Raw genomic sequence first — 25,433 nt, 5'->3', positions numbered from 1 at the left:
TCAGTCTGTCATTGTTAGTTTGTTTACTGTAAGTGATATCTGTACTTTGTATGTAACTATGTAACCCCTTCTTATGTACAGCACCATGGAATCAATGGCGCTTTGTAAATAAATAATAATAATTAATGAAATCACCTCTCTCACCTATCCACAGGATAGATGATACTTGCAAGTGTCTAATCGCTAATAATCCCATCTTATGATCTTTCCTGTGAATAGGTAATATATTTTGATTAAGTTCTTTAAGCAACTATATTACAAGCGGAGTTTAAAATTATTTTCTTAGACTCATGAGTGCAAAATTTTCATGGGTGAACCTTTGCAGCTGGTGCATATTTTGCTATATAATGTTTTTGTTTTATTGTACACAAAAATGTTAAAACCATTTAATTTTATTTATGTTTATATTACCTTGCATAATTGACCTATCCTTGCATGTGTTGCTTTTCCAGTGTGTTCACCATCTATTGCGTTTTCACGAAAGAAAAAATATACTTTGTCATCTTCTGGGTTGTCACTCTCTGGTACTAGATATGCACCAATGAACCTAGGATCTAAGCAGATTAGAAACATATATTTTAATACAAGCAGAGCACACTAACACAAAACCACAATTATTGAAAGCATGAACTTAACAGTGACAGTTCCTCTTCTCGGAATGCTAGTTGTTGCCAGAGCAGATAGGCAACGTAAAGTGTGGCTCTAGCTGTACAGAACTTGGAGAATCTATCCTCCAGCAGGCATGTTTGCTGGGGCACGATGATCCCCAGACACAATCTTTACATGGCAGGACATCTCACAAGCTAAGTAATCTGTGGACTGATTGAGTTCAGCTCAGATTGGAATGATAATCATATTTATCATATGTGGATCTATCAAAGTGTGGCTGCTTTTCTTATAGCGTTTACTATACAAGTTTGTTACTACTGAGGAACCTCAAATAACAAGAGGGGAAATGCGTCGAGTATACAAGCAAAACGTATACTGGGATGCTTGTGGCAATTAACTAGCACTACATACTACTTAGCCATATAATGGATGATAACCACTGACAGTTATTGATAGCTATGAAGATGATATTGGTTGCGATAATAACGATATTAACTACAGATACTGGTACCTTCTATCATGGTGTTGGGATCATGGTTAGCTCTGGTACAGTTACTATATAGTATTTGTGATATTCACTAGTTATTGGGTCATGGCGACTTCTATTCTATTCTATCATTAGCAACTATTGCGGTGTTGCCAGACAGTACCTCCTTGGAGTGATTTATAAGTATGAGTCTCTGTCTTTGACCCAAATAGGTGTCTTCCAGGTCCATGCTGGATTTTGCTGTTCCTTATTAGACATTAGCTCTAATTTTGGTTCACTTTTTTAGGATCAAAAAGGGATCTCCAGGGTTAGTAATTGCTGAGAGGGGTGTCATTTGCATATAATAGGGTGTCAATCTCCAAGGACAGGTAAGGTTCATTTAAACTACTTCCCTTGACTGTCATGCTCTGAGTAAACTTGCTACTTCCTACTTGCCCCTGGCTAATAGACTCTTTTACCTCAATTTATTTTGCACTATTGAAAATTTGTTATTTATCTTTTAGTAATATTTAGGATTTTGTTAAATAATTTCAATGTATATCTTATAAAGGATTTTTTAGGTGTATACTAGGGGATACTACATTTTACTCTCGCTAGAACAGTTACATCATAGAGAACCAGAGTATATGTTCAACGTAAACTGAGGCTCTTGCTCTTCAGAAATGTATTACAAGGTCTATATTTTATTTTAATATGTGATATTATTTTTCCCTTGAAAACAAATGTCTGGTCACCCGTAGTTTCCTCCTTGGATTACAAATGATTATTAGGATATTCAACTGCTGGACTTGGCAAAAAAAAATGTAATTTAGAAAGAATTTCATGGTAAATCTTGTTATTTTATCATGTGGAAACATATACATCTTTTCATTTAATAAAAAAGAGTGATAAATGTATGTACTGCACTCACATGCATTTCCAATAACGTATTTTGGACACAATATCCATTTCATATCTGCCAATTAGCAGATGTCAAAACGGGTCTTTGATCCTTACCTGAGGTCTTAAAGGGGTTGTGCACACTGTCACAATTCTCTTGTATTGCCCATGGCTGTCAGGTGACCCCATGCATACAATTTGCATACTTGTGGAACACATGCTGACTAAACTTACTCTTCTTCTCAACAATAGTAAACAAAAGTCTAGTCAGCATGTGACCACCAGTAGGGAAATTTCATACATGCATTCACATGACATCTTAAATAATCTGTCAGCAGGATTTCACTGCCAGACTATTTATATATGCATGTAACTCTTCCAAACACAAGTCCAGCAATATCTTTACGTGGCCAGGCTGTTGTTCTATTACACTGAGAAATCAGCATTTGAATTGATATGCGCATATTAGTGAACCATTTATACATCTCAAACTTCTATCACTTCAGCTCTATTCCCCACACAGTGTCACTTCCTCCTACTTGACTGAAAGCCTCTATGCTGCTTTACTACAGGCAAAGGAACTGTCAGTCAAGCAAGAGGAGGCATCGCTAAGTGGGGAGTAGAACTGGAGTGACAGCAGATTTCTTCAAATAGTTTTTCAGCCTTCATTTCATATTCTGTTTTCATTTTACCGACAACACCATAAGCCAACGTGCCTTAAGCCCCCGTTACACATAACGATGTCCCAGGAATCCCACCAATGATCCGACATGGATGGGATCGCTGGGACATCGTTAGACAGCCCTTCCAGCGATCAGGACCAGCGAGCAAGCTGGTTTCTAATGTAACCATTGGGTATCCAGGAGCCACAGCTCCTGGATACTCGCTGTTTACCTTGGAAACCAGCATACACGCTGGTTTCCAAGGTAAACATCGGGTATCTAAGAGCCGCGCGGCTCCTGAATACCCGATGTTTACATTAGAAACCAGCGTCACTAATCGCTGGTCTCTCGCTGCCACACGCAGCGATGCATGCTGTCCATCGGGAGACCAGCGATCAAAAAATGGCCCAGGCCGATCGAGCACAATCCGCATTACCCGGCAGGGGGGCCGGTCGCTGATCCCCATCACACACAGCGATCTCGCTGGCAAGATCGCTGTGGCATCACAAAATCAGCGATATCGCTAGCGAGATCACTGTGTGTGACGGGGCCTTTACACCTATACTTAGATAAGAATATGAAATCTGAATTTACAGCTAAGGGTACCGTTACACTTAGCGATGCACCAGCGATCCCGACAATGATATGGATCGCTGGTGCATTGCTAAGTGGTCGCTAGTGAGCTGCCACACAGGCAGATCTCACCAGCGACATAGCAGGGGTCGGGGGTCGCTACTTACCTGTCAGACGTGGCGATCCTGACGTCCTCCAGCCCACTTCCACGCGTTGCTCGTCGGTGCCACAGGAAGCCCAGCAGGAAGTGCCCGACGAGAAATGGTCCAGGATGTTCTCGCATGACCAGCGATGAGCAATGGGGGAGCCGGTCAGAGGTAAGTATCAGACATAGCGATATCGCTAGCAATATCGCTGCTACATCACAAAATCGGTGACATTACAGCGATATTGCTATCGATATCGCTATGTGTAATGGGGGCATCTATAATAATAAATGCCCTAAGCAGCTTCCGGTTGTAACAACTTCCATCCAGTTGTAACCGGTGACGTCACCGCACACCTCTTTCCATGTTAACCCTCAACACACCACTCCTCAACACACTCCTCCTCAACACACACACTCCTCTCACCTTTCACCATCTCCACTCACTCTTTCACTCCACATACGACCCTTTCTCTCACTCCGTCTCTCATACTCACGCCATCATCGCCGCTGATCCACGATCCCCGACATCTTCTTCCACCGGCGCCATCCTGGATCCAGACGTCCTCCATGCTGGCGACATGTTCTTGCGGCGACGCCATTTTGGCGATAGTCAAGATGGTGTCGCCGCAAGAACATGTCGCCGGCGAGGACGACGTCGGGATCCAAAATGGCGTCGGCGAAAACTCGCGAGATTTCGCCGACGCCATTTTGGATCCCGACGTCGTCCACGCCGGCGAGATGTTCTTCCGGCGATGCCATCTTGAGTATCGCAGGATTTCACGATACTCAAGATGGCGTCGCCGCAAGAACATGTCGCCGGAGTGGACAACGTCTGGATCCAGGATGGCGCCGGCGGAAGAAGATGTTGGGGATCGTGGAGCAGCGGCGATGACGGCGTGAGTATGAGAGACGGAGTGAGAGAAAGGGTTGTATGTGGAGTGAAAGAGTGAGTGGAGATGGAGAAAGGTGAGAGGAGTGTGTGTGTTGAGGGTTAACATGGCAAGAGGTGTGATGCTATCGCATCCTCCCGATGCGATAGCATCGGGCCATAATCTAGTAACAGAATAAAAATCTAAAGAGATAAACTGAAATATAAGTTGGTTCATGCGGGAAGTAGGCGCATGTTCACACAGGCCACTAAATAGGCAGTAAATAGCAATAGTGCATTAAAATAATATAGGATACTAAATTAACAATCATAACCATGTCAAGGTAACCCTATTCTATTTTAGATAAGAATCTGAAAATATTAATTTTAATTTAATTTTATTAACATTAATTTACAGCTAACAGAGAATATAAAATGTTACAATCTCAAAACCTACACCAAATTTAACACATTTGGTTCATGACTCACATTAAGCCTAAGGGATTTTCACTGCCTGCAAATGAACATAATTCAGAAACCTCAATATTTCCAAAAAATCATCCAGAAATAAAATAAGATAAATAGGATAAACAATACAGACTCTAGCTGGATAAAAATTTAATTTAATTTGACAAATAAAAAAATACTGTATTAGCAGAACAGACAAAACATAAACAAGGTATATTCTGACAGTCTGGATATGTAGAGAAGACAGTACCATAATTTAGAATGGCGATAAAGACGTTAGATGAGGCAAAACTTTAATGGGATTCGAAAAAAGAGCACCTTATTATAGCTGCCTGGCTTTACATGTTCACTCAGCAACAGGTAAGCTTCCAACTTACAAATCCCTGTATTTGAAGTACATTCCCCAATGGAATTTGGGCACTTATCCCCAATTATAGTATACAATGATGCTTCACATTCTTTATATTTTTGTAATGCTATAAAGGACATTGATTGATTACTTTGCAAAAACTTTAGTGGTCACCATTTCATCTCCTATGCACAATACAAACTCATTTGTCGCTACAGCGTGCTACAAAAGCAATTGAAATCATTTGTTTTGAAGCATTCCAACATAAAATAAAACTCAAATGACAGTTTTTTGCTTTCTTTCCAGAATCAGGACAATTTGACTTTGCATTGACTTTTTCTATTACTCTTTTTAATGACTTTGTTTGTATTGTTAAGCACTTGAGACAGGATATCTGCTATTTTAAGTATCTTGGTCATAATAAAATCTCAGAAAATCAATCTGTATTGTAATTCCTTCACTCATTGGTGTTTTACTATTCTCTGAAAACACATAAAAATGACTACTTTTCCAAAAATGATCAGCGATTCATATTTCCGCTGAAATCTGCCACCTGGTTTAAGCTACATCTTAAATGAAACCTGGAATAGGTTCAAAATTATTTCGCAAAGGGAATCTGATATAGTAATGGATTCCTCAAGTTTACACTCCCCTTTTCATCACTATTACTAAACAGCAGTTCATGAATTGGCACAAATTTTGGCATAATACATACAGTCATTCTTTATCATCTGGGAATAAGAATTCATTATTTTCTAACAGACGTATGATATGTTTAAAATTCCGATTCATAACGGCGGCATAGGTTTTTTTGCTTCAAAGCAGGAAATTGTAAATATCTTACAATCTTCCTCTTTGGAGACGCATATCATGCATTGAAAAGTTTGTTATGCTTTGCTAAATATGTTTCTCATTGTAACAAAAAAGGGAAAATATACATAAAGATGCTGATCTATGGAAAAGCAAGGTAGTGGATGTAGATAAAATATTTTTAATTCCATCCTTATCAACATAAGTATAGTACAATGCCCTTATCCAAGAGTAATCTGTAAAAACACAATGGAAAATATATTCAAATAAAAGAATACATGTTACGCTAGATATGAGCAATCCTGCCAAGATTTCAACAACCAAATCTTGCACATTTTTTAAGGAAATTGTTTTGCATGGATGTTATTTGCTGAAAATTCCTTATTATCCTCCAAAGCATAATAAATGTAGGATGTAAAAAAAGAAAAATAAAGAATTCTCGCCTCACTGCTCACTTGTCCATTGCCTGCCCATTGTCTAGTCCTACAAGCCTATCCTTTTTCTCTTCCCTGACTTTGGTGCTTCTTCAACCTGCTTTACTCTAGGTTGTACGTCCAGTATTACCAGCCTTTGATGTCCCTGCACATTACGCTATTGTAGCACATGTCGTGATCGGACGACATTTCAACATTCATCACTTGAGGTGTTAACCATTGCCTCTTGGGATACAAGACAGTCATGACATATAGTGCAATGGTACAGCAGGCAATGACATCAGAGGTCTTGACAAAATAGATTCCTGGGTCTAGGGAGAAGCAGGTCAAAGAATATCTATGTAATCAGGAAATGCCAAAAGAAGCAGCATGGAGGACTAGTTGGGAGGGTTTGAGAAACAGGTGAGCGGTGAGGTATTATTTTTTTTAACCTTTTGTTGTCTCTTCATGGATTAGTATACAGTAATTGACAGACACAACTGGAGACCATATTGATGAATTTGCACAGAGCAAAGTACAAAAAAAATCCATATTTTGCAGCATATAAATTTTCATAAAATTTGAAAATTCATTTCTAATTGCGTTAGGTTATCACTATGTTACACTAATTACGCTGATGTTCTAAACATATTTAAGAGTACACCTTATATAAAATGAGATGACTGAGTTTAAGGTCTTATTACAACATTTATGGACTTATTACTTTCTGACTATACTGCATTTTTCTTTAAGTGTTGCTTCGGTTTTCATATTTTCTCCATCAAAACTAGTCTGGGAAAAAAGTGAAGTCACTGGCTCTCTAAAGTGTGGGTTTTCTTTTTTTAAGTGACAAGGAGCAATATTAATTTTTGATCTTGTTTATCAATTTTGCATCCTTTAGGAATAGAGAACCTCAAATCAAAGCAACTCAGAACTCAAGCTTAAAAATCCTGCGAGTGTGGCATGAAAGCAAACCTATATCGCCCATTCAGTTTTAGAAGATAATTACTCCTATCTTGTGACTCCTGCATCAATAGCGTTGTCTGCATAGAGTAACAATTACTTCAGCAGTGTTTACATGCAGTGGCCACATTCATTTTGCAAGATATAATATCTAGAAGACTACATTATTTTGGCTTGCTAATTACAAGGAAACCACAACAAAGCAGGCCAGAGGCCAAAATTTCACTTTTTGGTCTTCATTTGCCTCATTGCAGTGAATAAAAATGCAAAGGAGCATGTCTGTGTGCTGTTTTGGATTATGAAGATGTAAGCACCCCAATGAAATCCAAAGTGCATCATGATTTCTTTTAAGGTTTTTCTATGGTCATTAGTGATTCACAAAAATCCTCAAAGTATAACTAATAAAATTCAAGATTACATGGAAGACAAATCAAGGTTTTATTACTTATTCCCAGCTCATACACAGTAAATAGTATTGAGAACATACAGTATACAAAGAGGTTGCACTGTTTTTTTTTAAATTGATTATTCACTTCATCAATTGAACACGGTTGGTCTCTCCATTGTCACTTTACCTTAATATAAAACTGACTGTTTCTTCTAAACAACATCTATAAAACATTCACAGTTACACAATTTAGTTTCATTCCCAAGTGTGACCACTACTGTCTGTAGCCCCATTACATAGTGACCTAAGTTTCCCTCACTTAGTGTTGAGTCTGTGACAAGCACTGTGACAGCTGCTGCAGTTTCCCACGCTATCCTACAAGAAAGAGTAAGAAGTACAAAATAGAGAATGGATGAAAACATTTGGTAGAGCAGACAAGTCATACGAAAGAAAAGAGAACTGTCAAAAGTTATTTCTGTGCATAGTGTACTACTAGTCTCCACACTGTAAGGTTAGTGTCATCATCATAAAAGGTTAAAATTGCTTGTAAAAATGAGCAACGATGCAATTTACTTGTTATTAAAAATCTTCTCTGTTCTCAAGAAGAGATGGATTTTTAAGTTTATTGTTTAATGCTTGTTGCCTTGGTTAGAGGGACACCAATATGGTTTTTCCAAGGTGGCTTGCCGACTCAGCAATAGAACAGTGCTTACAAGCTTGTATTGCTGGATTCACATAGCTGCTAAAAGCACTGCCAACAAAATTTGTATCCCCTAATCCCTGCTAAATGTGTGTGGTATAGTGTAGGTGTATTGAAATACCACCTGATCTCTGTCTTCTTGTGTTCCCAGTACCATTCCGGTCCTCATATAGATTTAGTGACCTCAAATCAATCTAACCAGATCATACAAAGGAATTTGTATGCACCAGAAGTTGCTTTCACAAGGTAAGTCTAAGAAGCCTCATTTAGAGGTTTCAAAGGCTGAGACAGGGAAAGTAGCACCACCATACACAGCAGTCCCTGTGTGAGCCAGCAAAGATGAAGACATGCGATCAAGAGTAGGACCACTGCAGTGCTGAAAACAGAGAAAGATGATGATAGGTAAGTATTTTAATGCACTGGAGACACATTTAGAAGGAATTAAAAGGATAAATATTGCTTTTCATATTGGAAAATGCCGAGTTAAGGCAGTGCCATTTTCATCCTGATCCTGACTGTCAGTCAACCAGGAGCACCCTGACATCCAATAAACACAAAGCTTCTTGCAAAAGTTGGTGAATGAGATTGACAGAATTTCTAGTGTCATACCATTATGGCCTATGTGCTATAAACAAAATAAATATGCACAATCAATAACATAAGCACCATAATTCCATTCATTCCATAGATGAAAGTATGTACATTCCAAATAAAGGATTTTCGATGAAGCAAAAATTCTGGTAAAACTGTCCAAATATTTCCTTTTCTGAGTAATAAAGTGCATTAGTCATGGTAATTTCTTATTTTAACCCTTATCATTACATAAAGTAACTAAAGACAGTCACGGAGTCCTAGACAAAATGTCCAATGTCAGCTTTACATTGTAAGACCGGGGTAAGACTTGCAAGAAACTAGGACGAGTCTCGAACGTTAATACCTGGCACTGCTGCCAGCACTTGGATCGGAGAGTTCAGCTGCATGTATTTCAATGCAGCTGAACGCTCCGATCAGCATGCCGGTGGCAGTGCCGGGTATTGACATGCAAGACTCATCAGAGTTTCTCGCAAGTCTGACCCTTACCTAAGATTACTGTAATTCAAGGATAGGTAAATGAGCGGCACAACCGTCCAGAATGTGTAAAAATTTGTTCATGCTTTACTAAAGAATCATTAATAACATGTAATCCAAAAAGTATGTGCCGCTCATTTCCCTTTCCCTGAATCTTCGGCTGAACTTCACAAGCAGCACCCAAAACACAGATTCCAGCCTCCAATATTGGACAACATGGCATGGTGAGCTCAAAAAATCCCCCCTTTCTCCAAATAGTAAGATTAACTTGAATAACAATAAAGTCAGAGCAAAATTCATGTACCAAAATAATTGAGGAGAGGTCCACAGTCTCATAACAGGGACCAATACAACTCCCATTGGACACTCTGAGCAACATGGAAACACCAGATACACAGAGTTCAAGTCCACAAATTTTTGTAGAAAAAGTGTAAGTAGATTTTAATATTTACAAAACCAGTTCAGTATATATAATAAAATATCCGACAGAGGGTCTTTACATTAGAGAAAGAAAGGTTTACACACCAAGTACAATGTGTCCAGACATAATATCAGGAGGTGAGAGAGCGAAAAAACGACCTAATGTCCTACATAGTAAAATGCCTTACTGCAAAATTGCACACGCTGATTATATACCATCAAAATTGAAGACATGATTGTCCTTACATGTGTAAAATAAGCAATTCACATAAAGGCATAAAAACAGTCATAAACTTTGCACAAAATCGCTCATACCCATAGTGCTTCAGTCAGGAACACGTAGTACCACAGCCCCCACTAAGGAGATTTATTCACCACAGGTATCAATGTATTCAGTATTACAACGCAATTACAGTTATACCAAAAAATATGTTAGGAACAAACCGCGAAAAAAAGTCCCACGCTACAATTATTACAAAATTACCAAAATGATTTTATTAGACTATAACAGGAATACAGGAACAAGGTGGTATAAAAGTCAATAATGACCATAAATAGCACATGGGCAAAAAACATAGGGTATACCACCGGTACATGGACAGAGGGATACAAATAATTTTATCAACACATAATATAAGAATTAAATATTCCACTTTATCCCATATTAGTATAGAGCAACCAGTCATGATGTGCAAAATAAAAGCACATATGTGGCCATCACAGATGGTGGAACCTGCTACTACTGAGGATGAATACAAAAAATAGTAGTCACACCAAAAGGAGTTCACTACATGATGTTACCTTTTACCTACCTCTTGATGAAGGCCATTTAGCCGAAACATGCGTCGGGGAGGGTACACCCTGGTGGACTTCTACTATTGACCAGTCAAAAAGGTAACATCATGTAGTGAACTCATTTGATGTGACTATTTTTTGTATTCATCCTCAGTAGTGGCAGGTTCCACCATCTGTGATGGCCACATACATGCTTTTATTTTGCACACCATGACTGCTTGCTCTATACTAATATGGGATAAAGTGGAATTTTTAATTGTTATATTATGTGTTGATAAAATTATTTGTATGCCTCTGTCCATGTACCGGTGGTATACACTATGTTTTTTGCCCATGTGCTATTTATGGTCATTATTGACTTTTATACCACCTTGTTCCTGTATTCCTGTTATATTCTAATAAAATCATTTTGGTAATTTTGTAATAATTGTAGAGTGGGACTTTTTTTTGCGGTTTGTTCCTCACATATTTTTTCGTATATATATTTGCGATTGTCCTATAATGTCCGCAGTAATACTCATTCATGTAGTGATACACTTGTATGTTTTTATTTGACTTATATAAAAGGGGTGCTTTTTCATGAAACTGTTATGGGCAATTAAAGTTATGTCTACTTTACATTACAAAATCATGCTGACAGGTTCTCTTTAAACACTTTATACATTTTTATATAAAACATGCTTTCAAAGAGTTAATAAGGTGTATGAGAATAGGGAAGCTACTTCTAAGCCAAATTGAGGGTTACTTCATAAAAAGGATCAGCTGTTATTACCCAGGGACACCAGTAAGGCATATGGAAGGGTACTGCTGTGGTGATTCAAATCCTTTAACCCCTTACTGACATCGTGCGGTATAGTATGTCCGATGTCAGTATCCCCTGCTTTGACTTGGGCTCTGGCGGTGAGCCCACCTCAAAGCCGGGACATGTCAGCTGTTTTGAGCAGCTGACATGTGTCAGCAATAGCCACGGGCAGAATTGCAATCCCCCCACAGCTATTAACTAGTTAAATGCCACTGTCAAACTCTGACAGTGGCATTTAACAAGTGCTTCCAGGAATCTGGTTGGAAATACGCTCACCGATGACCCACGACACGTGATCGCGGGTCACCGGTGTGTCGGCATGACAACCAGAGGTCTCCTTGAGAAATCTATGGTTGTTGATGCCAGATTGCTATGAGCGCCACCCGGTGGTCGGCGCTCATAGCAAGTCTGTAATTTTGCTACATAGAGGCGATCTGAGCATCGCCTTTATGTAGCAGAGCTGATCAAGTTGTGGCAGCTTCTAGCCTCCCATGGAGGCTATTGAAGCATGCCAAAAGTTAAAGAAAATTAGTTTTAAAAATATAAAAACAATATATATAAAAGTTCAAATCACCACCCTTTTGCCCTATTCCAAACAAAACTATAAAAAAATCAAACATACACATATTTGGTATTGCCACGTTCAGAATCGCCTGATGTATCAATAAAAAGAAAGGATTAACCTTATCACTAAATGGCGTAGCGAGAAAAAAAATCAAAACACCAGAATTATGTTTTTTTGGTCACCACGACATTGCATTACAATGCAATAACAGGCGTTCAAAAGAATGTATCTGCACAAAAATGGTATCATTAAAAACATCAACTCGGCATGCAAAAAATAAGCCCTCACCCAACCTGAGATCATTAAAAGTGGAGACGCTAAGGGTCTCGGAAAATGGCACAATTTTTTTTTTTTAGCAAAGTTTGGAATTGTTTTTCACCACTTAGATAAAAAAGAACCTAGACATGTTTGGTGTCTATGAACTCGTAATGTCCTAGAGAATCATAATGGCAGGTCAGTTTTAGCATTTAGTGAACCTAGCGAAAAAACCAAACAAAAATAAGTGTGGGATTTCACTTTTCTTTGCAATTTCACCGCACTTGGAATTTTTTTCCTGTTTTCTAGTACACGACATGGTAAAACCAATGGTGTTGTTCAAAAGTACAACTCACCCTGAAAAAAAATAAGCCCTCAACATAGCCAGATTGATGGAAAATGGAAAAATAAAAAAGTTATGGCTCTTGGAAGAAGCGGACTGAAAAATGAAAACGCAAAACCGAAAAAAGCTCCGTTCATGAAGGGATTAAAGTGTAATATTCTGATTTCTTATTTCTATTAATAAACATATTTCAAATCATTGAATTTTCAGGAATCAATAAAGCCAATTAGTGTATTTTAATCATTCATTTGTATTAATTAGACTCATTGCATATTAAGAGATCAATGAACCATCTGATGTGGTTCATCTAGTCCCATTAAGTCCTATAACTGAGTCTTATTTTCCCAACATTTTACTTTGCCTTTTACAAACTGTTCTGTTTCTGTTCTTTAAGAAAGAAGTGTTTCACTCAAGTTTCTGAAGACATGTCTAATGCCTGAATGTCTCTCTTTAACACTTTTGTAATTGATTAATGAATGGAAGTCTAATCTGCATACCATGTGGGGCTTTATTTCATGCTGCATTCCATACGGGCACTCTAGTATCAAGTGGTTTGGCCAAATTCATTGGACCATAGGACAAGCTGTGTCTCTGTTACTATAGTTATTTCACACTTAACCTTGACTGTTGCTTTATGGATAGATTTTTTGAATTTGTCATCAACAGATTGGAAAAACAGACTCAAATGCTGCAATGGGCTTTTGTATACCACACACTAATCCAATTGTTTTTCCATTCTACAAACTTTAGGTCAACAATCAAGCTGCAGCCAGAAACTAATTAATTTGCAAATGGGCTTTTTTTTCACAGGAGGAGATCTTTACAAAGCTATGTCAGTTAAGCCAGTCACACCATAGTGGCATGCATTGTCATGACATCCTCCTTCTGGTACATCTCTTAACTTCCCCCATGCACATGAACTCAAATTACCCAGTCATCAGTAAATTTGTATTGAACACCAGCTGAAAGTTCAATGTAGTGGTCTGAATGAAGATTGATCAATGATGGTGAGAATCATGTTGGTATATGTGTGTGTTCCATTTGACACTGACATTGTAAGAATAAACATTTTTCACATAGAACTTAGAAGCAAAGTTTATTGATAAAGCTATCTTTTTTAATATGTTCATATTCAAAAAATGAATGCAGTGGTAAATAGAGCAGTAGCAATACCCGGATTATGTAAAATAATAATAAATAATGACTAGAGAATAGTGATGAGCGAAAATGCTTGGATAATCTGCTATCCAAGTGTCTCGGGCATGCTCAAATAAAATGTTCGAGTCCTCGTGGCTGCATGCGTCGTGGCTGGTAGACAACTGCAACATTTGCGGGGATTGCCTGTTCATTAGGCAATCCTCAAATATATTGCGACTGTCTAACAGCCACAAAACAGGCAGCCATGAGGACTTGAACATATGATTCGAGAACGCCCAAGGTACTCAGATTACACATTGTCTGAGCACGTTTGTTCATCACTATTAGAGAACAATAATGTCACATATTAAAAGAAATCGCCTTGAGCAACTTCTGTCCATGGTCCAGGTCAGTGCTTTTTGTCTAATGACAGGAGCTGCATGATGCACAGAGCTGCACAATTTCTTGAGTGCATTGCATTTTTTAGCATTATTGTGGTAAGGAAAAAAAAGAAAATGTGGCTGTGATTTTTTTTCATTACAATATTTACCAAATAAATTAATTTTTTAACTTTGATAGATCGGTCTTTTTCGGATGCAGCGATACCGAAGATTTTTATTTTTTTCCATTTCTTTAACTTGGAAAATGGGAGTGATTCAAACTTTTTTTTTAAGTTTTTTATATTATCCACCTTAGGGAACGTGAACCTATGATAATTTGATCTCTTGAGCGACATACGTCATAGTATCACAGTTTTCTATGATGCCTAGCCACAGGCTGGAATTTAAAAAGGGATCAGATGACCTGCACCAGGTCCTTCAGCCGGCCCCCAATTGTCATACGACCTATCAGCTCCCTTCAGTTGTGTCACAGAGGGAGGAGATGGGCACCCGAACTAATGTCAAGACTATCAGTGTTAACAGCAGCATTTTAAAGGTTAACAGAAGTGAATGATAGGCACGTTGTTTGCTTCTGTTAAGGTACTGTCACACTAAGCGATATCGCTAGCAATATCGCTATAACTTGTGACGTTATAGCGATATTGCTAGCGATATCGCTGTGTGTGATACTTACCTACAACCTGCTCCCCCGCTGGTTATCACTGATCGCGCGAGAACATCCAGGACTGTTTCTCGTTGTCAGCTTCCTGCGGCGCTTCCTGCTGTGACGACGAGTGACGCGTGGAGCCTGGCGGGAGGACGCAGGATCGCCTGGTGTGACAGGTAAGTAGCGACCCCCATCCCTAGCGATGTCGCTGGTGAGATCTGCCTGTGTGGCAGCTCACTAGCAACCACTTAGCGATGTACCAGCGATCCTGACCGCATCATATCGCTGGTTGGGATCGCTGGTACATCGCTCAGTGTGACAGTACCTTTAGAGGCAGATGTCAGCTTTACAAAATAGCCAGTATCTACTTTCCGTGGACTGAGCTTTTATTTTTGGTCCACTCCAAAGCCCCTGACCTACACAATGACATCTATATCTGTCATGGGGTGTGCAGGGGATAGGGAGTTTGGACGTCTACTGGCAGAAGGTTTTTTTTTTTTTTTTTTTTTAACTTTTCACCCACAAGCCTGTTTGAACCTTCATGACAAGGCCATGTTTTACAATTCTGAACAGTGTCAATTTATATTGCAGAAACTGTGGAATGTTTTAACTGATCCCACTGATTCGGAGACTGTTTTTTCGGAACATATTGTACTTCATGATGGTGGTAAAATTTATTTGATAAGACTTGAGTTTATTTGTGAACAAATCAGAAATAAGGCTCAAATTTTGAAAATTTTGCTGTTTTCAAACTTTTAATATTTATGCCCTAAAATCAGATAGTTATGTCACACAAAATAGTTAATAAATAACATTTCCAAAAAGTCTACATTACATCAAGCACAATTTTTGAAACATAGTTATTTGTTAGGAAATTGGAAGGGTTAAAGGTTAAAAGTTAACCAGCAATTTCTCAATTTTACAACAAAATTTACAGAAACATTTTTTCTACAAACCACATCACATCTGAAGAAACTTTGAGGGGTCTATATGACAGAAAATAACCAAAAGAGACACGATTATAAAAACTGCACACCTTGAAGGTGCTAAAAGCAACATTCAAGAAGTTTATTAACCCCTTGAGGTGCTTCACGGGAATTAATGGACTGAGAAATGAAAAAAATTAACATTTAACTTTTTTTACACAGAAATTTTAATTTAGACCACTTTTTTATTTTCACAAGGGTAACAGGAGAAAATGTACCCCAAAATATGTTGTGCAAGTACTTCTAAGCATTCTGATACCCCATATGTTGGGAAAAACTACTGATTGGGCCCACAGTAGGGCCCGGAGGGGAAGGAGTGCCATTTGACTCTTTTAAAGCAGAATTTGCTGGAATAATTAGCCAATGCCATGTTATATTTGAAGAGCTGTTGATGTGCCTAAAAAGTGGAACCCTCCAACAAGTGACCCAATTTTGGAAATTAGACTCCTTAGGGAACTTATCTAGATGTGTGTTGAACACTTTTAATCCCCAGCTGCTTTACAGAAGTTTATAATGTAGAGCCATTTTTACCACAAATATGTTCTTTTAGCCCAAATTTTTTTTATTTTCACAAGGGAAACAGGAGAAAAGGGACCCCAAAATATGTTGTTCAATTTCTCCTGAGTGTGCAGATACCCCATATGTGAGGGAAAACTACTATTTGGGGCATGACGGTGTGGTAGGGGGCCAGGATTGGGGGGTGAACCACTGCTTACCCTGTTCGGATGACACAGACACCAGGCAATGCAAGGACGAGGCAGAGACAGATTTCAGTAGTAACAGTTCTGGATTTATTCGTCATCCTCCAGACGACCACAACCACGCACCGCAGCCTCCTTACAGTTCTCTGTCTCCTGGCCAGGGTACCTGCACCTTTGCTCCAGTCGAAGTAAAGTCCCTCGCGGATTTTGCACTGGGGCTGTCCTAGATCAATCTACCGCCAGCGCTACACCTGCCTGAGGTCGTCGTCCAATCGGTACCCCCGGGGCCTCGTCTGTCCTGCGGTCCGTCGGGTCAGGGCCACCCCCCTGACTGTCTCTTTGCTGTCCATCCCCTGGTCGAGCTCTTCTCTCTTCACCATCTTCTACCGAGCTCCTCCCTGGACTAGACTGCCTGGAACCCTATCCTGTTCTATTTATCCCCATCTCACCGGGAGTTCCCCTCCTGAGTTCCTATCTCCCCGCCCCCCATGACAAAGTGTTTCTCAAGCCAAAAGCTGATGTTAAGTCCTAAGCTACTCCCCCCTGCCATCTTGTGGTCATTTTTAGGTACTGCACTCTCCTATCCACCTTTCCCAGCTGTCACCCTTCTCTCCTGTCAACCTCCGTCTCTTGTGCACAAACCATCCCTTTCTACTACCAGTCACATCTGTCCATCAAGTCACCTTCCCCACAATGGGGCTCAGAAAGGAAGGAGTGACGTTTTGGAAGGCAAACTTTGATGGAATGGTCTGCAGGTGCCATGTTGCTTTTGAAGAGTCCCTGATGTGCCTAAACAATGAAAACCCCTCATAAGTGACCCTATCTTGGAAACTAGATGCCTCAAGGACTTTATCTACATGTATGATGAGCACTTTGAACCCACAGATGCTTCACAGAATTTTATAACACTAATCTGTGAAAATAACAAAAAATATTTCCAACAAAAAAAATTGTTTTAGTCCCAATTTTTTTAATTGTAACAAAAATAGCAGGAGAAAATGGACCCTAAAATTTGTTGTGCAATTTCTCTTGATTACAGTGATACCCCATATGTGGACAAAATCTACTTTTAAAGCATAGTGCAAAGATCAGAAGGGAAGGAATGCCAAATTCGAGTTCAGATTTTGCTGGACAGGTTTGAGGGTGCCATGTCACATTGGTAGAGCCCCTGAGGTGCTAGAACAGCAGAACTACCCATAAGTGACCCCATAATACATCTCATCTAGGAGTGCAGCCATCATATTGACACCAAAGGTGTGTCACAGTCTTTCAATACCATTAGGCAGTGAAGAAAATATATTTACATTTTTATCACCACAATTTTGTTTTTGTCCCAGATTTTATATTTTTACACTGGGAAATGGGTAAAAATGGCACAAAAATGTGTCCTACAATTTTGCTGAATATAGAAGTACCCCATATGTGGATGTGCTGTACTGCTTAGCCATACAGCAAAATTCGGGAGGGGCGGAGTGCTATTTGTCTCCTGGAGCGTAGTTTTTCCTAGAAAAGTTTGCGGACTCATTATGTAGACCCCCTAAGTGCTAGAATAGTAGATTTCCCCCTCAAGCGAGGGTGAAAATTGCCAACTGCCATTGTAGTGCCCTGTATGTTGTAGTCATCAGTATGTCGTAGTGTCCACCTCATGCTTCTGGAGACATGCACAAGTAAATTAGGCGGGCTCTCATCATTACAGAAATGCCAAACATGTAGACGCTAAATGTGGCTTAGGCACACTGAGACTCCGAATGGAGAGGGGCATTTGGATTGGGGGTGAGGAGCCATAGCGCTATTCCAAAGCCTTTGTACTACCAGTAACGTGGAAGTCCCCCATATATTTCCGTTAACGGATAACATACCTGAGTGAGGATTTGCTTTTTGTGGATTGAGTTGAAGCTTTTATAGGGAATATTTTGCATAATGTTTGGGATCACATTTATCCTGCTCGCAACGCTGAGCACTTTGGTATTTGCAACTAAATCTCCAAGTGAGGTGATCTAGAAGAAACCCCTGAGGGATTCATTCACTATAATATGTCAGTAGAGTTGCTATGGACTCAGTCTGGCCTTTGTTCAGATTTGTCCTTTTCAGAAATGCACAAAACTGTGGCTGACCGCGCTTTTATGCACAACTAAAAAGACAGACATCGCTGGATCACATGCCAGAAAGCATCTACAGTGCCTTCATTTGCCATTTTATAGGAAATCTTCAGCTGGGAGTTACGTCTGAAGCACGTATTTACACAAACTCTGATGTAATCGCTCAGCGAAGAGCACAGAATAAATGTGAACAGAGCCTAAAGGCCCCGTCACACTAAACAATGTCCCAGCGATCCCACCAACGATCTGACTTGATGGGATCGCTGGGACATCGTTAGGCAACCCCAGCGATCAGGACCAGCGACGCTGGATGCTGGTTTCTAATGTAAACATCGGGTATCCAGGAGCCGCGCGACTCCTGAATACCCGCTGTTTACCTTGGAAACCGGAGTACATGCTGGTTTCCAAGGTAAACAGCGGGTATCTGATCGCTGTTCTCTCGCTGCCACATGCAGCGATGCGCACTGGGCAGTGGGAAACCAGCCATCGAAAAAAGGCCCAGGCCACTCAAGCACGATCAGCGATAACTGGCAGGGGAGCCGGTCACTGATCCCTGTCACACACAGCGATCTCGCTGGTGAGATCACTGATGTGTCACAAAATCAGTGATCTTGCTAGCGAGATCGCTTAGTGTGACGAGGCCTTTATTGTGATTTTTGAGAGACAGAATGAAAAAAATCAGTAGCAGGTGAAGTATTAGTTGCCGTTTTTCGTACGGTATAAGTGATTACTAGACGAGTTTATTCTTCAGGTCGGTGTTATGAGAACATTACCAGAATTATGTCTGTTTTTTTTGTTTGGCTGCTGTTACACACTAACAGACACTTTTCACCCCCTTATTTTTTATCTCGTTTTATTCCACATTTTGTTCATCGGTATTATGATAAAGAATTGTTTTCTAATTTACTTTTTGGCAGTCAGTGTCAGGTGTCAGCTGTCATATCTGCTTAACACCAGATGACAATTGACATGACATATACAAACTTCACCTGAGAGTTTTATGGTTGTGGAATAGTCCAGTCCATGGCAGCAGTTTGATTTAAAAAACAAACAAACTGTGCTTTAGTCATAGTCTCGGAGTCTAGTTCCAAGTCTCTGCCACTGCCACCGGTGACTTATTGCCTGCGTCACGTCACTCATTGGTGCTTAGTTATTGGAGCAGTGCTGCCATAATGATGTAAGTGCTGCAGACTACAGCAGACACAAGAAACAGCTGTAGAGACTTAATCCTCGACCTGGGGTAGGTGAGTAAAGAACAATGTATCTTTTTAACGCTAACTGGAGCTGGAGAAAAGAGAGTTTTCCAAACCAGAAAATTATTTAAACTCCAAAATGCAATTTCATTTAAAAGTATAAAGTACACTAATTTATGTCTAATGTATAAATATATACATATGTCAACTTATCAAGTCTCGTGAAAAAATTGACTAGAATCAATACAAAGAAACATGACTTTTACCATTTTACACAAACAGGGAAAACTAAATTAATTTCAAAAGTGACAAAGAATTCTTGGGATTTTTAACTATTCTCCACGGTTTATTCCAGAACTTACAATCTAAGTGTTTCCACATCCACTTTGTTTTATAATAGGTGTTCTGCTTACCATTTAACCATCTGGAGTCATGCTGCTCTGTTCTAATTGGATGATGATTTCCAAGCGTGCGGAAAATGGCAAAATCTCTTCCCATAAAATCTGCTGCAGTCCCTGAATACAACTCCCCATCTGTGAAATGAAGCAAAAAAATCAACAATTTATATTTTTAGCCAGCTCAATCATACTTGAATCCCACAATGTTACACTGTGACTTATGTATGTCCTTTGTAAAACAGCAACAGCACGCTCGCTTTACAATTCCGTAATTTATATAATCCAGTAAACACCAGATGTGCAACAACTTTTTTCAGTGTAGAACTGTGATATTTCATAACCACCTTGCTAAAATCACTTGCATGTATTAAACCTACAGTTCTGCTTTGCTATAGATAAAATGTAATATGTTTTATGGCTACCTGTTCAATTTTACACTATGACAAAATATGCATACAGCCAAATGAATTTAAGTCTACAAAGAAGACAGAATTCACAGAGCGTTTGCGTTTTACATGCAAATCGGCAGTATATATCAGGAATCATAAATAACGAATTTTTCAGATATCTGCTGACATATAGCAGTATCCATAGACTACTACAGGTCACAGGCAAAAGGGTCAAAATGAAATAACCGTCTGGAAGATTGTCATTTGCATATTAAAACAGATTTTTTCGATGGTTGCCAACTCTACACTTCTATGTTTTTGTTTTTTTAGATATATAACTAAAAATAAAGTAAGAACAGTGAAACTATATGTTAACCTGTTCAACCATGGGCGATTTTACGTTTTCCATTTTTGTTTTTTCCTCCCTTTCTTCAAAGACTCATAACTTTTTTAGATATCCGTACATATAACCGTTTGATGGCTTGTTTTTCATGGGACGAGTTGTACTTTTAAACGACAAGTTTATTTCATCACGTGATGTACTAGAAAGTGGAAAAAACTTCTAAGTGCATCAATTGCAAAAAAAGAAGCACAATTCCACAACTGTTTGGGGTATTTTTCATTTATTACTCACTATACGGTAAAACTGACATAGCAATGATTCTCCAGGTCAGTTTGCGTATGTAGATAACATACACATGTAAAAAAAAAATATATAAATAAATTTGTTTTGTTTTTTTCACCCTTTTCCGAGACCCGTAATGTTTTAATTTTTCAGGATATGGGCCTGGGAGAGGGTTTATTTCTTGCACCCTCAACTGACAGTTTTACTGATATCATTGTACAATAAAAAAAAAAAATAATTCTGCAGTTTTGATTTTTTTTCACTACACTGTTTAGCGATTGGATTAATTTACTTTAAATTTTGACAGATCAGACTTTTACAAAAGCAGCAATACCAAATATGCATTTTTTTCAATTGTTTTATGTTTAAGAAACAAAAGGGGGTGATTTGAACTTGTATTTTTTTTCAGATTATTTAAAAACTTTTTCTCACTGTTTTCTGTATTTAATAGTCTCCTTAGGGGACTGGAAGCTGCGATCATCAGATCGCTTATAGTATGCATAGCCGTGCATTAGCACGGCTATGTATAGCTAAAACCATTATCTCCTCTGAATGTCACTAAGAACTGGCTTTCACAGGAGTGGAAAGTGGTGGAAGTGTGATGAGGTAAATGACACTATCAGTGGAAATTTAACATGTTAACAGAAGTTGAGGAAGCTATGCTCCACCCATTGCTGTTAAAAACACATGATGGCTGAATTAAGCAACCATCATCTGCCAGGAAAGATGTGGGATCTGTGTGAGAGAATGCATCAAAGTAAGGGACATGACATTTGAAGTACATGTACACATCAAAGGTCATGAAGGGGTTAAAGTATTTGGATGTCTTTGGGGACAAACTTAATATTTACTTAAAGTAAACCTGTCACCATGAAAATGAGGTCCAATCTGCAGTCAGCATAATATTGAGAAGGAAGAGTTGAATAGGTCAATATATTGATTTTGTGAGAAAAGATTAATAACAACCAGTGTTTTAATATTTGAAACCTCTGCTCTTTCTTGGATTTTTGGTCCAGTGAGCAGTCCCATCAGTGACTGACAGAATTATTTGTATAAAAGTGCATACAGAAATAGTTGTCAATCACAGATAGGGCCTCCCATTGGACTGAAAATCCCTGAAAGAACAGAGATGTAAATGATGTAAACAAAGATTATACTGAATCTTTTATTACAAAATAATATATCATCTTTTTCAGCTGACTTGTTGTATAACATGGTGCCAGCGTATTGGACTGCATCTTCATGGTGACAAGTTACCATTAAACACATCTGTTTAAATCTAAAGATAAATTTAATGAATTAAGATAAAAAATATGCACAGTTTGGCATTTTTTGCCCTATATATACGCATTCCAGGTAAAAAACCTCAAATGTGTTCATATCACTACTTCTGAGTGTCCACCTCCAGCAGCTGAATACACCCAAAAAAGTTTGAATCTCATTTTGAGGCGAATTCGGACATAAGCCCTGAAGGGGCCACTGAACGAGTGGCAATACACAATGTGAAAGCATCCTCCTTGAAAAGACAGCAAAGACAGCCTTAGTCATCTCAAAGTGACCTCAACAGTTATTGTAATGGGTAAACTGATGGTAGCACTTTTTTGCTGTCCTGTCACAAACTATCAGTAATGTTTATTTAGTTTTTTAAATATTTCTTTCCCTATCTCTATTGCTAAGCTGTGAAATCCAATATCCAGACTCACCACAAAATAGCTACTTATTTTCCACCTCTGCTTTTATACAGGCTGAGACAGTCCCTAAAAATCGACTTTGCTATACCATGCAATGTGATAGCTTGAACAGATAACGGGGAAGCCCATATAGCAGCACCTAAGTGATGTGAGCCATTTCTGGCTCATGCAATCTTTTCTATATGAAATGGTTGTGGGCATTGTTATTTTAAATTTGTGCAAAATATGGAATATGGACTACTCATATGTCCTAGTCACACAAGTTATATTTTCGAGATCTCTGGAATGGGTTGAACACCTTCCAGGGTTTTGAGCTACTCTAGCACCCCAGGGTGGGGCAATACGTAGAATGTCTGGTAGGAGCCAGGTAGCAAAGCAGTGTTTGGTGTCAATGTGTAGCAGGGGGCCGGCCTGATCCAATGGTGCCAAAACCGCCTTCCTGGGACTGCCCATTAAGGAGTTATGCCCATCTTAGGTTTTGGAGTTTTTAGCTGCCAAAGGCAAGGTGAGGGAATTTAGGTTCAGCCCAGAGGGCAGGAGGCGAGTTACCCAAAAGGGTTTAATACTCGTGAGAAGCATGCCATATTGCTTTTTCTCTGGGAAGATCGCATGATGAGAATTCAAGGTACAAAGGGGACCATCAGCCTTCCATGTGACAGCCCCTCCCCCGCAAGCCAGGCCTTTTATCTGACTGGTAACTGACTTATAGTCTGTATATTTTGTACTACTGCTATTGTATTTGCATAACTGACCATTGTATATGTAAATGTATAACCATTGTGTATATAGTGTTTGGTGTAGTGTGCCCTTAAGATGATTAAATATATAATTTAACCATATATAATTTAACCTTGTGATGCTCTTTTATCTTGATCTACAAATCCACATGTCTATGATCTCGACTTAACTTTCCATGCTACCAGGGCTGGTTTCTGGCCTGATATACTCCCACTAATGGACTGGGTTTATATTTAATGAAGAACTTGTTGCAGTCCTATCAGACTGACCATGCTCTGTTTCACTGGGGCTAGTGAAAGGGGTTTATCTGCCTGTCAGGGTTGATAGTGAGTGTGGTGCCACATCCTCTCACTCAATGTGCCTCCCTGGATCTATGTGGACAGGGGATGTCTGTGTAAAACTTTGCCAAGCTGACCTTATGTGTCCCCAGGGTGCAGAACGTCACATTGGTGCAAGTAAGGAAAGCATACCACGTGATCCCTAGAACGTAATAGTGACCTCAAACAAGGTGGCGAGGTGTGAGTTCTTTACATGCACTGGCTGTGGTGAGATTTGGTGTGATCTCTATGGTGCCATCCTTCACAACATGGAATCAACTGATTCATCTCTAGTCAGTATCCATATGCTTTACATTAACTTTTATACAAATGTAATATAGAATCAAAGTGTCTTTGTTTTGTATTAGCATTTGTGTCATGTGTTCATCCGAGTTGGTTTCAAATACAATATTTATTAGCAAAACACAGGTTTTACAGTGAGCTGGAACAAGAAATCCACACATTACATTTCTCAGTCCCCTTAATGCTACTCTTGGCTTTCACTTGCAAACTGCATCAAAACCTGCTGTGGTATATTTCCATTAAACATTGTTTGTGAAAGCATACTAAAACGATTTTTCATTGGACACAAATTAGGGTACAAAACTTTGACCCAAATGGTTGTCACCTTGAAGGAAGTATTTATTAAGAACTAGGACAAATATCCTGTACCTCTTTAGATTATAAAGCACATCTTTTATTAGGTGCTTGTTATCAATGAACTAGAATCCTTACAATATCTGAGAAATTGGTTGTAAGGTAAGGCCTACACTAGGTCAGTTATTTACTGTACTGTCCCATGCATTTCATTGCAATTGTTCTTTAATTATTATTATTTTAGACACGGAGTTTTGATTTTTCTACACAAAGTAATTGAGAAACTGTTTTTAATAAAATTCAATATATAAAAGCACTAGGTTTTTTATGGAATTTTAAATTTCAAATATTTTATTTATTTTACTCACTTATATAGCGCCATTAATTCCACAGCGTTTTACAGACATTATCGGCACTGTTCCTATGGGGCTCACAGTCTAAGTTCCCTACCAGTATTTCTTTGGAGTGTGGGAGGAAACCAGAGTACCCTGAGGAAACCCACGCAAACACAATGAGAACATACAAACTTTTGTCCTCGGTGGGATTTGTACTCAGGTCCCCAGCGCTGCAAGATTGCAGTGCTAACCACTGAGCCACAGTGTTGCCCATATCACTTTCACAAAGGTCTACAGTTGTTGTAAGGGTAAAAAAGTGACATCAAAAGAAACAATAATAAGTTAGTATACAACTAATTAATGCTATATATTTTCTTAAAATATGAAAAATAACATTAGAAAAGAAGTCTAAAAATGAATGAATATTATAAATACAAGATAATAAGCAAAGATACAGAATCAATCAAATTCACATCAAAGATAAGCAGTACTACAAAATTATCTGGCAAGCTCAGCATGAGGTATATGAGCAAAAATGTACCACACTGCAGTCTTATTAACAATTTGTGTGTGGTTTTCATCTTGAAGTACAAAAATACCCTTAATTACAGCCCT

The 25,433-nt window shown here is 38.9% G+C and overlaps 1 protein-coding gene across 1 annotated transcript in view; it reads right to left on the bottom strand.

The window, feature by feature from the left end:
• The window catches only part of SEMA3A (semaphorin 3A), a 371,020-nt gene that overhangs the window by 90,173 nt on the left and 255,414 nt on the right, over nt 1–25,433 (bottom strand). Inside the window, exons 6-7 of the mRNA XM_073551304.1 lie at nt 20,142–20,261; nt 412–554 (exon numbers count right to left, since the gene is read on the bottom strand). Of these exons, the coding sequence (XP_073407405.1) occupies nt 412–554; nt 20,142–20,261 (263 nt within the window). The remainder of the gene's footprint in view (nt 1–411; nt 555–20,141; nt 20,262–25,433) is intronic.

Source organism: Dendrobates tinctorius, unplaced genomic scaffold (genome assembly GCF_039654945.1).
Source record: "Dendrobates tinctorius isolate UK_male_01 unplaced genomic scaffold, ASM3965494v1 ptg000174l, whole genome shotgun sequence".
In the NCBI taxonomy this organism is placed as follows: Eukaryota; Metazoa; Chordata; class Amphibia; order Anura; family Dendrobatidae; genus Dendrobates; species Dendrobates tinctorius.
The sequence above is the reverse complement of the archived record's forward strand: the minus strand, read 5'-3'. Positions and strand labels throughout refer to the sequence as shown.